This window comes from Drosophila melanogaster, chromosome 3R (assembly GCF_000001215.4).
Source record: "Drosophila melanogaster chromosome 3R".
NCBI lineage: Eukaryota > Metazoa > Arthropoda > Insecta > Diptera > Drosophilidae > Drosophila > Drosophila melanogaster.
In genome coordinates, this window is record NT_033777.3 from 7690294 (window position 1) to 7704259 (window position 13966).

General features: G+C 47.5%; 1 protein-coding gene across 2 annotated transcripts in view, besides 3 other annotated features; it reads left to right on the forward strand.

Annotated features, from left to right (window-relative positions):
* The window catches only part of Nlg1 (Neuroligin 1), a 36628-nt gene extending 32047 nt beyond the window's left edge, over positions 1–4581 (forward strand). For both annotated transcript variants that reach the window (NM_169191.4, NM_001260037.2), the window contains exons 10-12: positions 399–550; positions 1222–1337; positions 1420–4581. In NM_169191.4, the coding sequence (NP_731172.2) occupies positions 399–550; positions 1222–1337; positions 1420–3407 (2256 nt within the window). In that variant the 3' untranslated portion in view covers positions 3408–4581. The remainder of the gene's footprint in view (positions 1–398; positions 551–1221; positions 1338–1419) is intronic.
* Positions 4339–13966: part of a mobile genetic element that runs on past the window's edge.
* Positions 5417–13134: a mobile genetic element.
* Positions 5857–13045: a mobile genetic element.

Below are 13966 nucleotides of genomic sequence, written 5' to 3' on the forward strand. Positions count from 1 at the left end.
TTTTGCCGGGTAATATACACTCAGTGATGAAGGTCGAACACATTATTTTTCCTTCCGTAAATCAGAGTCCTTGCGAAGCGGACGCTTCAAAGTGTGCGTTTACCTCTCTGTATTTAAAGAAACATGAGCAGTTACTTCTAAGACACTTGTATATTATTTCAGTCTTCCACTTTTATAGTAAGGGTTAAAGTTCATTTCATTTCGGAAGAATGGCATATTCAGAGAGTTTCGTTAGTTTTGAAACCAAATCATCCACTTTCCTCCCCCTACCTTGATACTTTAATATTTATAGCTAAAGGCCCACAACCCGCTTTAATGGCCTGCGTTTTAGAGTATTCCATTGCCGGTTTGATTTACTGACACTTTTGAACTGGATATATATACATTTTCACTTACAGCTACCGCATAGCATTATGGGCGAGGAATTGGCGTTTATCTTCGGGGCTCCCTTGGCCGCCGCAGGTCCCTTTCCCAGTGGCAACTACACGGTGCAGGAAAAGCTGCTTTCCGAGGCGGTAATGGCATATTGGACGAATTTCGTAAAGACCGGGTGAGTACTGCCTGCTGGACTTTCGGTCCACAGAGCGGATGTGCAAAGTGCATTTGGAGAAAGTTAGCTGGGGAGTTTGTGGTACTCGTACAGCCAAGGCTGTGGACTATAAAGGCAGGGAGGGCCATCAACATCAACACGAAGAGTCACAGATCTGCATGCAAATGCGGATGCGGATGCGGGTGCGGATGTAGTGTGGGATATTCATGAGTTCTGGAATGGCAACGACTAGTGGCACTGGTTTGGCATTGGCTTTGCCTTCGAATACGGCACGTTTTGCAATCTGCAACGCTCGGACAGCGAAATGAATAGAATTTTTACTGCCGCTTTTATTATTATTCTACAGCAGCCGGATTGGGTGGCAGCACATGCAAATATTATTAGTTGGAGTGGCCACCGCTCAGGGATAAAAATAAAGGCCGGGAAAAAAAATGGAAATGGGTGCGGCAATCAGAGCTGAAATCAGAGATCGTTAGCAGGGCGTTTTGGCATTCGGCTGCCGGCGAGTGTGGTTATTGGCCATAACCATATCATTTAAATGAGCAAATGAATGCCCGGATTATGTCTATAAAATGGGATTCTTTTCTCGAAAAGGGAAAGCTAAAATGTGAAGCAGACGATAACATATCCGTTCGCAAAAATTCTCATTGGTTGCTATAATGTTTTTCCAGCAATCCCAAGGCCCCATGGAAGGGAATCTTCATCAATTCACATGCCTTGGAGTGGGATCGCTACGACCTGGATTGGCCGGAATTCAATAGGCGGGCTCAGGCATATCTCAATATTGGTAGGTGTCATGTCATTAGATACGTTTTCGGAAAAATAGCCATTAAGTCAAACCATTTTATTTTTCCCCCTATTTTATTCAGGCATTCCGCCAACAGTGGGCTACAAGTACCGCCAGATTTATATGAATTTTTGGAACAAAGAGCTCCCGGACGAACTCAACCAGATAGCGGCCATTCAGGAGCAGCTCCAGAAGCCCGGGCAAGAGGTGATTACAGGTCACATGAGCAAGTACGGGCCGAGGGACCACGGAGCCGAGGACCCTGTGAGGACATTAAAGCTGCTCCTCCAGGAACCCAGTCTAGCTGGACCAACACAGAGTGGCGAATCGACAGAAACAGCGGCGGAAAATATGTACAATGCTCCACCCACCTTTGGTCATGTGCACAAGATGCAGGGTGGTAGTGATTTCGAGGACTTGGTGACCTCCACCAACTCACTGGAGAGTGGGGAGGATCATCCTCAGGCTCCTCCTGAAACCGTGGCCAAATCCGAGGCCACGATGCAACTACTGATCGCCTTAATTACCATTATAATAGTTCTCAATCTCCTGATTTATGGAACCTTTTTGTTGCGACAGCGCCGTCGAAGGGCCAAGGCTCTACCTTTTCCGGCTCCTAAATTGGGCGGCACCATCCTCAGCTACGATGGAGCCAATGATGAGGAGCTGAAGAGGTGCAGCAAGTCCCGCGACGGAGATGATAGTTTCGTCCTGGAGATGACAAGGAAATCAAATACCTATGAGGCCATCAAGACAGGTCAGAGATCGCTGAGTTGCTCTACAGTGGACACCCACACTAAGGTCTGTGAGTGGATGTCGAGTCAGGAAGCCCCGAAATCGGGTAGCTTCAACACGGCCACTCCGCCTCCACAACCGATTTTATCCGATGGCAGGCTGATCATATGCCAGGATATAGAGGTGGCCGACGCAGCTCTACTCATCCCCCAACACATGCACGAGCCGCAGCACTACGAGATGCTCCTGCAGAGACAACATTCGGCCCTAACCGAACCGAGTGATGAAATCCTCCAGCAGCAATATCCCTTGAGGAACCACTCCCATTCCCATTCGGATCCTGTGGACATGATCCTAGCTGCTGATGAGCAGGTCACCAGCTTTGTGCATGCCGACGATGTGGACATCAACGTGACAAGCAGAGATGACTCCGATGGTCTGGAGGTTATACCTTTGACGTCTGCTCAGCAACTAGAGCTTTTGCGTCAGCGTAATTATCCCAAAGTCCTGCCCACAGAACAGGATTTAATTAACAGCAGCTATAAGAGAAATTCCCTGCCGCCACAAAATTTCAACGCTCCTCTGCCGCCGCCGCGAACCATTAGCAACACTCTGGGCAGGAGGCGGAGGGACAGCAGCAACATAACCACTTCGCCACTCCAAGTGGCCAGAGATTGTGGAGGCGAGGACGAGGACCTTAAGGAGCCCCAAATCACACAGAACACTCTCATTGTTGGACCCATTGTGCCCAAATCACCCGCCTCCAGTCTCAAGCGAGTGAAGAGAATGCCAGAGTCTTCGGCAATGACGGCTCTCAGTGGATCCTTTCAATCCTTCGAGGCCGTACCCCCGGCCCACGAAACCACGCCCCCTCAGGGTGGCGAGCGGACCGAGTGCATTTACGCAATTAGGCCCAGTCCCGGAAGTTGCAGCTGGGCGGCGCCCAATGGCGATTTGTACGCGCAGCCCATGAAATCGTCTTCGAGGAACTCGCTCATTCCCAGGCCCACAAAGCCGGCGGAGTCTCAATCCCAAGCCACGCCAGCCGGACCAGCTGGGGAATCTCTTGGATCAACGGGAATGGCAACAGCAAGTCGCATTCCTCAATTGCAACGCCAGGCTTCCGGCAAGGATTTGCAAGCAAGAACGGCAACTGACAACACCGCAAATCCTTTGGGATGCCAACCGCGAACCGATTCCACAATATCATCGGGCTCGTCGGCATCCTATGCCTCGACCACGGACTCCTCCTCCTCCTCATCCACTGGAACCGTACGCACCGAGCTGCAGCAATTCCAGCCAGCTCCCGGCAGAAGTATTACAACCAATATATAGAAACTCCAGGGAGCGGCTGCCAAGAATCCTTCAGGACTTTCAGGACTTCCCGCCGTGCCCGCAATGCGGCGACAGACAGCTGCCTGCCTAGTCCCCTCCAGTATTTGTCCGGATCCCAACTCTCCGGTTTCCTCTGGTCTGAAATTTTACGGGGTCTGCGTAAATTTAATAATACATTTTGGTGTAAAGTTTATCTTTGACTTGGCGGCATAGCCAAGTGGTTAGAGCTCGACTGCTGGCCTTCTGGCTTTGTGTGAGCAAAGTTTCTGCCGGCGTAAATTAGTTAAGAAAATTGCAGTGGAGGTTTCCCTGGAGATTGCAGCGAAGGTTCGCCGTATCGATATAAGCAGCGATTCCCGTAAGGGAAACTAATTTCCTAGAGAATATTGCACAGCTAAGTCGCTTCAGCAAGTTATTTGAAATTGATTACAAGAAACATTACATAGTTTCACTTTTCTGAAATTTTACCAACTAAAATACGAGTACTAGGAATGGTAATAGATTAAATGCCATATTTCATTGCATAGCTTGAAAAAGTTGTATGTTTGTATCATATAAATGGAGTGCGATTAGCTTGATAGTTTGTATATAGAACAAAAGTCGATTTGTAATTATGTATTCATTTTTTTTTAACAAAATCATAACAAGCGTATACAAAAACAAGGGATGATGAAAGAGCAAATAGCTAAAATATTTTAAAATATTACTGAGCGCAAGTGTAATGGGCTTAACTGTAAGCTTCTCTAGTAGTCGATTAATCGAAATTAGCCACAGTATTTAATATACTTTTTTAACAACTATAATATAACAAAATATGTTAAGGAAAATTAAGGTAAAATATTCCCATTATTTAAGCTGAAGAACAAGGGACTCAAATATTGTTTAATGAATGCCCAGAATATCAAGTATTATAAGATAAAGATTTTCATTGTGTGGTAGGATGAACACTCATAAGGCCCACGAAGCATACGAAGAAGCATACGATCATATCCCCGTTAGGAATAAGTATATCATTGCTATCTCGCTCTTACTTATAAGCTAGCATTAAGAGATAAGAATGTACACCTAGCTCACTCTCTCTTTTGAGAGAGCATAAGAAAAGAGGAATACGCGAGACGCGGCATTCGGTGGCGTGAGCTTGAAGGGAGAAGTCGAATAAAGAGATTGTGAAGTTATTTAAAGGAAGGAGCACGTGTATTCATTTTTCGGCGTCCACAACATCAGAAGTGGTCATTACCCACTATGCCTGACACTAAATGGAATCAATTCTCAGTGCCCCAACTAAAGAAGTGGTTGGAAGCTCTTGGATGCCAGACTTCCGGCACAAAAGCGGAACTAATAGTGCGTCTGCAGGCCATTTCCCCAGAAACGCGTGGCGATTCACCGCCAAATAACGGATCAGCAGCAGAAGAGTTGGAGGAATTGGATGGAGCTGCAGCCTGGCCAAAGCAGAGAGAGCCACAGGGTGGAGACACACGCACGATCCCGTTCGACGAGCAGTCATTGCAGTCAGAACCCCCGGAGAACCTCGATCTGGATCAGCTATCGTTGGTGGATGCAGAGAGAGCCACTCTAAAAGAGCTTCGGGACGAGATAGAGGCAAACATGGCTGTGCTGCAGAGGATCCAAGCGGATATCGACGACGCGAACAAGAGCAAGTCCGCTCATGTTCGCCAAATCAATGACGTCATCGAGAACAACAGCAACGGAAACCACGGCAATGTTAACATATGCGCTAACAGCACCGACGCCAATGTTAACAGCACCAAGGTGACTATCGCCGCCGATAACATTGATATGGGACATACCAGTTTTGGAAAAGAAACCGCTGGTAGTGTTGTTCAGCACCAGAGTCGAAACGTAAACAAGCTTCTGGAATCTCCTGCAACATCGCTTGCCTTGGCAAAAGAGGTAACGATGGAGTTTGACGGCAGCTTATGTGCGCGCAATTGGGTCACGCAGTTTCAAAACATCGGAAAGATTTACAATTTGGACGACGGATGCATGCAAGTTAACTAAGTTAACCGGACTGATCGTCCGCACACCAGCACCGGTCAAATTGCTGACCAAGCATTTGGCCGGAAGCTCATGCATAGCCGGCAGAAGCTCTGCGCATTGGCAGAGGCCGCTATGATGTTTTTCCCTTTGTTAGCTTATAGTTAGTTCGTTTTGGATATTCAAAGAATAAAGAGCAATCGCTCATAAAGCTTACTCCGGCAACTGTCGTTATCATTATAAATTACCATAGCTATCTGAGTCCCTAGGCCAGAAGCCAAAAGGAAGACAGTCATCTTCCCAACATAATCAGCGTAACTCTTCAAGTGAACTTACTACCTCCTACTCCCGTACGAGGAGCACCTGAAGATAATCAGCCAACCGACAACATACCAGTGACAGCGGCGAGAGATCCCCTCTACGGCTCTTCACACTTACCTTGACTACCAGTGACCCAGTGACTGCGGCGAGGGATCCCCTCTGCAGCACCCCACACTTATATTAATTGGCACCCAACTCCAGGAACCCACACCACTACCCTGAATCATGTAAGTGGGATTCTCAACTTAAACACTACTCCAAACTGCGTCTAGAATTTTAAAATATTTAAAATATTTGTGCGAGTTACATAAATAAATTAAGAAAATCGGCATTTCCACTACAATAAACGTTTATATGTGTTGCGAATTAAAATTATGTTACTGTTATGAAGTTTAAATATCGAATTTTGATTTGTGGTTGACTTTGCAATCCATATTGTGTGCATTTCGTTCCGCCTTCGCACATCCGCGGGACACTGTCGTTTCATTCGAAATTTAATTCGCTACATTGGCTTCACAGCCCTTTCAAGCTTTGTTGTTTTTGACCCACTCCACTTCGCTACCCGATACTGGCGCATGCATTGCTGTGACAATTTTGTGCCTTTTATTTATCTCTTTGTCTTTGCTGTGGCAATTTTTGTCTTTGTATATTTGTTTGCCTTATTGGAGACCCGCTCCCCGCAGGCCCTTCACCTTATCGTTACTTAGCTAGGCAGTGGCTCTGCTCGTTGAGTCTTCGTCCAATGCCTTCAAAGCGGCGACTCAGCCCCCGCGACCCCCTTGCCGTACTGTTTGGCCCCACGGGCACAACGGCCTGAGTATTCACATACATAGCTACCCATGAGCGAGTCATTCCGACAATATAGGAATTCTAAAAAGTGCGCTAGCGACTCAGAGTCCGAAAGCGACGATTCGACAGAAAACTCTGTACGTAAAAACACCCCAACTAACGCATTCACTGCATATAAAATGTCTCTCGAAACGGAACAAATTAAAGCTCTCATAAGGGCATTACAAGAGCAAGCCTTAGAGAGTCAACGCAGGGAGGCTGACTTGCGTAAAACAATTCAAGATCTGGCCGGCCAGGTCGCGGCCATACAGATTGCCCCTGCCCGGGCAGAAGCTCCCCCAATCAAGGTTTACAGACCAGTAGAAATCACCGGACTGGTCCCTTGTGGGGAAACATTGGATGCCGTTAAATGTCTTCCAGACTTTATGGGGACACAGGAGACATACGTCTCCTGGCGGCAAGCGGCAAATGCCGCTTACCATATGTTCAGGAAATATGAGGATAGTTCGCGGCACTATCAAGCTGTGGTCATCATCAGGAGCAAAGTTAAAGGCCCTGCTGATGCAGTTCTGTCGTCCTTTGGGACTATACTGAATTTCGATGCGATCATAAGTCGCCTCGATTTCACGTATAGTGACAAACGCCCGATACACGTTATCGAGCAGGAGCTAGGCACCCTCAGACAGGGAAGCCTGACGCTCCTCCAGTATTATGATGAGGTCGAGAAAAAACTCACCTTACTCACCAATAAGGCGACTATGTCTTATGAAGCGTCGGCAGCAACGGTGCTGTGTGAGAAGTTCCGAGATGATGCTTTGAGAGTTTTTGTCTCGGGGCTCAGGCGCAACCTCACAGACGTGCTATTCGCGGCAAAGCCTAAGGACATGCCGTCAGCGCTCGCCCTGGCGCAAGAAGTAGAGTCCAATCATGAGCGGTACACTTTTGCAACTTCATTTGCACGAAGCCAAGAGGATAGGGACCACAAGCAATATCCCAAAGTGCAGGAGCGCCAACGGGCCCCCCCACAAGCCGGCTCGCAGGGAAGTGCTGGGAAGAACCCGCACTTTACTAAGCAGCATAGAGCACAGGTGCACTCCGCTCCACGTAGCGACCGAATGGCCCGAGAGAACACGCCAGAACCCATGGACGTTGACCCGTCGTTGTCCAGGATGCAGCCATCTCACGCCCCGGCTTACCCGAAATCGAAGCCGGCCGCGTCTGGCCGTTCGGTCCCACCAAAAAGGCAAAGGGTCAACCATGTTGCCCAGGCCTCTGATGATTCGGACAAGGTTTATAACACCGCAGCCTCCAGTGCAGCAGTTAAAGTCGACGACGATTCCATCCTAGAGTATGACTCGGATACCATTAATTTTTTAGGGGAAAGTCCCTGCTACCCGTCATCAGACGAAGAGTAGCGGGGATCGACATGAAACTACTGGTTGATACGGGCGCGGCAAAAAATTTTATCCGACCATTTAAGGGGTTGAAAGGCGTCCGCCCGGTGCAGTTCCCATTTACAATCCATTCGATTCATGGTGTGACTACAATAACTAAGAAATGTTTTGTGTCCATTTTTAATCTTAAAGCTACCTTTTTTTTATTACCAGACTTGACCTCCTTTGACGCGATCGTTGGCCTAGACCTGTTAAAACAGGCCGGCGCGTCGCTTTGCCTAGCTTCCGGCAAGCTCAAATGGGGCTCCGGAGCAGAGCAAATTGACTTTCATACTTGCCCCGATGTCAATTTCACCAAAGTAGATTGCTCGGACGCACCGCCCTTAATTAAGGGTGCTTTTTTAAAAATGCTCGGGAATAGGAAAAAAGCTTTTGCTGATCCTAATGAGGCTCTTCCTTACAATACGTCGGTGGTAGCCACCATCCGGACGGTTGATGAGGAGCCCATTTATGCCAAGTTATACCCATATCCCATGGGAGCAGCTGACTTCGTCAACGGCGAAATTCAGGAACTGCTTAAAAATGGCATAATCCAAAAGTCAAAGTCCCCCTACAATAACCCAATATGGGTCGTAGACAAAAAGGGCACTGACGATGCGGGCAATAAAAAAATGCGCTTGGTGCTGGACTTTCGAAAACTTAACGAAAGGACGGTACCAGACAGATACCCCATGCCAAATATCTCTATGATATTGGGGAATCTCGGCAAGGCCAAATACTTCACGACCCTCGATCTGAAGTCTGGCTACCACCAAATCACGCTCGCAGAACGCGACCGTGAAAAGACATCGTTCGCAGTAAACGGAGGGAAGTATGAGTTCCGAAGGCTGCCATTCGGACTCAGGAATGCTGCAAGCATCTTCCAAAGAACAATTGACGATATTCTGCGAGAGCAGATCGGAAAGTTCTGCTACGTTTACGTCGATGACGTCATCATCTTTTCGGAAGATGAAAACGCCCATGTCAAGCATGTAGATTGGGTTCTGAAGAGCCTGTACGATGCTAACATGAGAATATCGGCAGAAAAGTCACGTTTTTTTAAGAAAAGCGTGAGCTTCCTGGGGTTCATCGTCACCAACAATGGGGCGGCGACTGACCCAGAAAAGGTTAAGGCCATAAAGGAATTTCCGGAACCCAAAAACGTATTTGAGGTAAGGTCATTCTTGGGCTTAGCCAGCTATTATCGTTGCTTTATCAAAGACTTCGCATCAATAGCTAGGCCCATTTCAGACATATTGAAGGGCGAGAACGGTAGTGTTAGCCGACACAGGTCCAGGAGTATCCAGGTAGAATTTTCCGAAGCGCAACAACGTGCCTTCGAAAAGCTACGCAATATCCTGGCGTCTGAGGACGTCATCCTGAGATACCCTGATTACAAAAAAGCGTTTGATCTAACGACAGACGCTTCGGCCTACGGCATTGGCGCAGTGCTGTCCCAAGAGGGACGTCCCATTACAATGATCTCAAGGACATTGTCTGACAGAGAGGTTAACTATGCTACCAACGAAAGGGAGCTGTTAGCCATAGTCTGGGCACTGGCTAAGTTGCGGCACTACCTGTATGCGGTTAAAGAGATAAACATCTTTACCGATCACCAACCTCTGACGTTCGCGGTATCGGAGTCCAATCCGAACGCCAAAATTAAGAGATGGAAAGCACGCATCGACGAGTCCGGCGCACGAATTTTTTACAAGCCTGGGAAAAACAACCTCGTTGCAGATGCCCTCTCGAGACAACAACTCAACGTTGTTGAAGAGCAAGAACCGGAGTCGTGCGCGGCCACGATTCACAGCGAACTTTCGCTTACGCACACGATCGAGTCCACGGACAAACCCGTGAATTGCTTCCAGAACCAGATAATTTTGGAAGAGGCGCGCTCCCATTGGAAACGCACTTTTATATTATTTGGGAATAAGAGGCGGCACTCGATCAATTTCTCGTGCAAACAAGCTTTGCTGGAGGAACTCGCCAACATCATTATACCTAATGGTGTAAACGCCTTCCACTGTGATCTTCACACGCTGGCGCTAATCCAGGACGACATAGTTCGACAATTTCCAGCCACGAAATTCTGGCATTGTAAGAATAGGGTCACCGACATCTTCGCGATGCAGGAGAGAAAAGAAATCCTCACCGTCGAGCACAACAGAGCTCACAGGTCGGCCCAAGAAAACGTGAAACAAGTACTCTCCGAGTACTACTTCCCGAAAATGACCAAATTGGCGAGCGAAATTGCAGCCAATTGCAAAACTTGCGCAAAGGCGAAGTATGACAGACATCCGAAGAAGCAGGAGCTCGGTGAGACACCAGTCCCGACCCACGTAGGAGAAATATTGCACATCGATATTTTCTCAACGGATAAAAAATACTTTCTCACCTGTGTTGACAAGTTTTCTAAATTCGCCATGGTACAGCCGATTCTGTCTAGAACCATAGAGGATTTGAAAGCACCCCTTTTACAACTTATGAATGTTTTCCCCAAAGCCAAAACCATCTACTGCGACAATGAACCATCATTGAAATCGCAGACAATAGTGGCTATGCTGGAAAACCATTTTGGCGTCAGCATTTCGAATGCACCGCCCCTACATAGCGTCTCAAACGGACAGGTGGAACGATTCCACAGCACGTTAATTGAGCTCGCCAGATGCCTAAAAATCGACAAAGGCATAAGTGACACAGTGGAATTGGTCTTGCTGGCCACAGCCAGATATAACAAGTCCATCCACTCTGTCATCAATAAAAAACCGGCCGAAGTCATGCGGGCAGATCCGGACGATCCACATACCGATGTCCAAGAAAAAATCAAAAACGCCCAGATTTTGACAAGAAAACGAGAGAACGCTTCTCGGCAGAACAGAGTGTTCCAGGTCGGCGACAAAGTCCTAGTAAAGTCAAACAGACGATTAGGCAACAAACTTACTCCTTTATGTGAGGAGAAGACCATCGAGGCAGACTTGGGGACCACAGTCCTTATTAAAGGGAGGGTGGTCCATAAAGACAACCTCAAGTGACCCAAGCAGAGCCTAGCCGCGGCTCCCTCGGAGGCACACTTTTATTCTTCCAATTTGTAGCCACTCGGCATAAGTTTTTTCATTGTTTTTATAGCCGCTTGGCATAAGTTTTTTATTTTTAGCCACTTGGCATATTTTTTATATATTTTCGCTATTATTGGTGGTGGGCAACTCCATTCCGAACAAGTAATAATTTATCACACACGTTACAGGTCGCTCCCAACCCTTCTTCTTTGTTTCCTGGCCACGACATCGGCCCACATTACTGACTATTCCCGAGCGAATTACATTCCCGTCATTGACGGTAAAGTCTTAGTCTGGGAGGAATTCGCCTATGTCAGACACTCGGCTAACCTCTCCGAGTATAGGCGGGTAATTGACGAAACCGACAGCATGCTCGATATGTTCCCCCAGTCCCATATGAAGAAGCTCCTGAGCGTTGATATCGCTCACCTCCGTGACATGCTTGATTCTTTGAGCATCCATCACAGAGTGGCAAGGAGCCTAGACTTCTTGGGAACTGCGTTAAAGGTTGTCGCAGGGACACCTGACGCGGAAGACTTCGAGAAAGTCAAGTTCACTGAAGCGCGGCTTGTTGATGCACACAATAGCCAAATCGAAATAAACACCAAAACACAAATTCGAATTAACGAACTCACTGATACCATAAATAAACTTTTAAAAATTTCCAAAAGCGCTCAGATTGATACAGGTCACCTGTATGAAACGCTTTCTACTCGCAACAGAATCATTGTAATGGAATTGCAAAACTTAATGCTCACTATAACCCTCGCCAAAATTAACGTAGTGAGTCCAAACTTCTTGGACCACGCAGATCTGGAGAGTGTTTGGGGCGAGGAGCCCACCAACACCCCCATAAGGGAGATTTTGTCCGTTGCGTCTGTAAAAGTCCTACAATCCCTTACCATCTTACACTTTATTATTAAATTCCCCAAGATTATCATGGCGTGCAACAAAGTCACTATCCTTCCAGTGGTACACCACGATACGGTGTTAAGGCTGAAAGATAATGTGGTAGCAGAGTGCAACAGAGAAATACGCACAGTAAAGAATTGCTCCATAACACCAGGGGCAACATTTTGCCAGTTATCTTCAGTGAGCTCGTGTGCGCAGGAGCTCCACGCTGGGGTCGTAGCACATTGCGACGCACAGCAGAGTGATCTACATCCGATCACCTACGTCGACGAAGGAATAATCGTCATCAATGACAGACCAGCACTCGTGCGTGTGGACAATGGAACGGCCATCCACATTAGAGGCACGCACCTCATAACATTCATTGAGAGTGCCATGGTCAACGAGACCGTCTTCTTTAATCATGACATGGTCCAGAATAGGGCGCCGGGAGTGGCTAATTCCCCAGTCCTTAATATCTCGATGAAACACGAGGTCCTGAGCCTCCCATACCTTCACCGTTTAAGTGAAAAGAACTTGGAGCAAATCAGGAACTTCGAGAAGGACGTCGACGGATACCGACTAAGTCAGATAGCGCTAGTTGCGGGAGCAATTTTCTGCGCTCTTATCTGCATCGGTTTAACCTGGCAGCGAACCACTAGGGCCAAGAAATCTACAGCCCAACTGAAGGAAGTTCTCGCCCAAATAGGGTCAGCCGAGGGCGGCCTTAATCTTGAGGAGGGAATAGTTAACTAAGTTAACCGGACTGATCGTCCGCACACCAGCACCGGTCAAATTGCTGACCAAGCATTTGGCCGGAAGCTCATGCATAGCCGGCAGAAGCTCTGCGCATTGGCAGAGGCCGCTATGATGTTTTTCCCTTTGTTAGCTTATAGTTAGTTCGTTTTGGATATTCAAAGAATAAAGAGCAATCGCTCATAAAGCTTACTCCGGCAACTGTCGTTATCATTATAAATTACCATAGCTATCTGAGTCCCTAGGCCAGAAGCCAAAAGGAAGACAGTCATCTTCCCAACATAATCAGCGTAACTCTTCAAGTGAACTTACTACCTCCTACTCCCGTACGAGGAGCACCTGAAGATAATCAGCCAACCGACAACATACCAGTGACAGCGGCGAGAGATCCCCTCTACGGCTCTTCACACTTACCTTGACTACCAGTGACCCAGTGACTGCGGCGAGGGATCCCCTCTGCAGCACCCCACACTTATATTAATTTGCACATGCTGCTAATTGCCAAACTAAAAGGAAACGCACAACGCTGGCTGCACGCAAGCGCCACACGCATCCTAGAATCGACCGACCAGCTATGCGAACAGTTAATCTTCACATTCGAGATCAAGATGTCAAAAGGGGAACTGAGGAGCGCATTTCAAAAACGCGAGTGGCATCCGGATGAGAAATTTGCTGTTTACTTCGAGGACAAGGTGATGCTGGCCAACGACATCAACATCGATCTAGAGGAGCTCCTGGAAAACATCATTGAAGGAATCCCAGCACCAGCGTTGCGCAACCAGGCGCGCATACAGCGTTTCTCCGAGCCGGTGCAAATTCTGCGGGCTTTCTCGGAAGTCCGTCTGCCGAAGCACAAAACAGGGAGCAGTTCATCAAAGCGCCTTACTGGAGGAGGTGCAGCCAATAAGGACTTACGTTGTGCCAATTGCAACTCCAAAGGGCACTTCGCCAGGGAGTGTCTCAAGCCAAAGAGGGAGCCCGGATCCTGCTATGGCTGTGGGGCATTTGGGCACTTCGTCGGACAATGCCCGGAGCGCAAGAGCGCCAATATCAACAATTATGTAAGACTTGTCAAGATTTTTTTTCACAATAGCTATAAAACCCCATTAATTACAGAATGCCTCATAGACACAGGGAGTCCAATATCATTTACAAAGTTAAGCAGTGTATCCAAAGAAATTAATTTAGAATCCGCTTCAGGAACCTATTTCGGGCTGAATAAAAGCCAACTGACATTACATGGAAAAAGCTTATGTTACATTATAAAAGAAAAAGTTAAATGTTATTTTTATTTGTACGTGGTCCCAGACGAGTC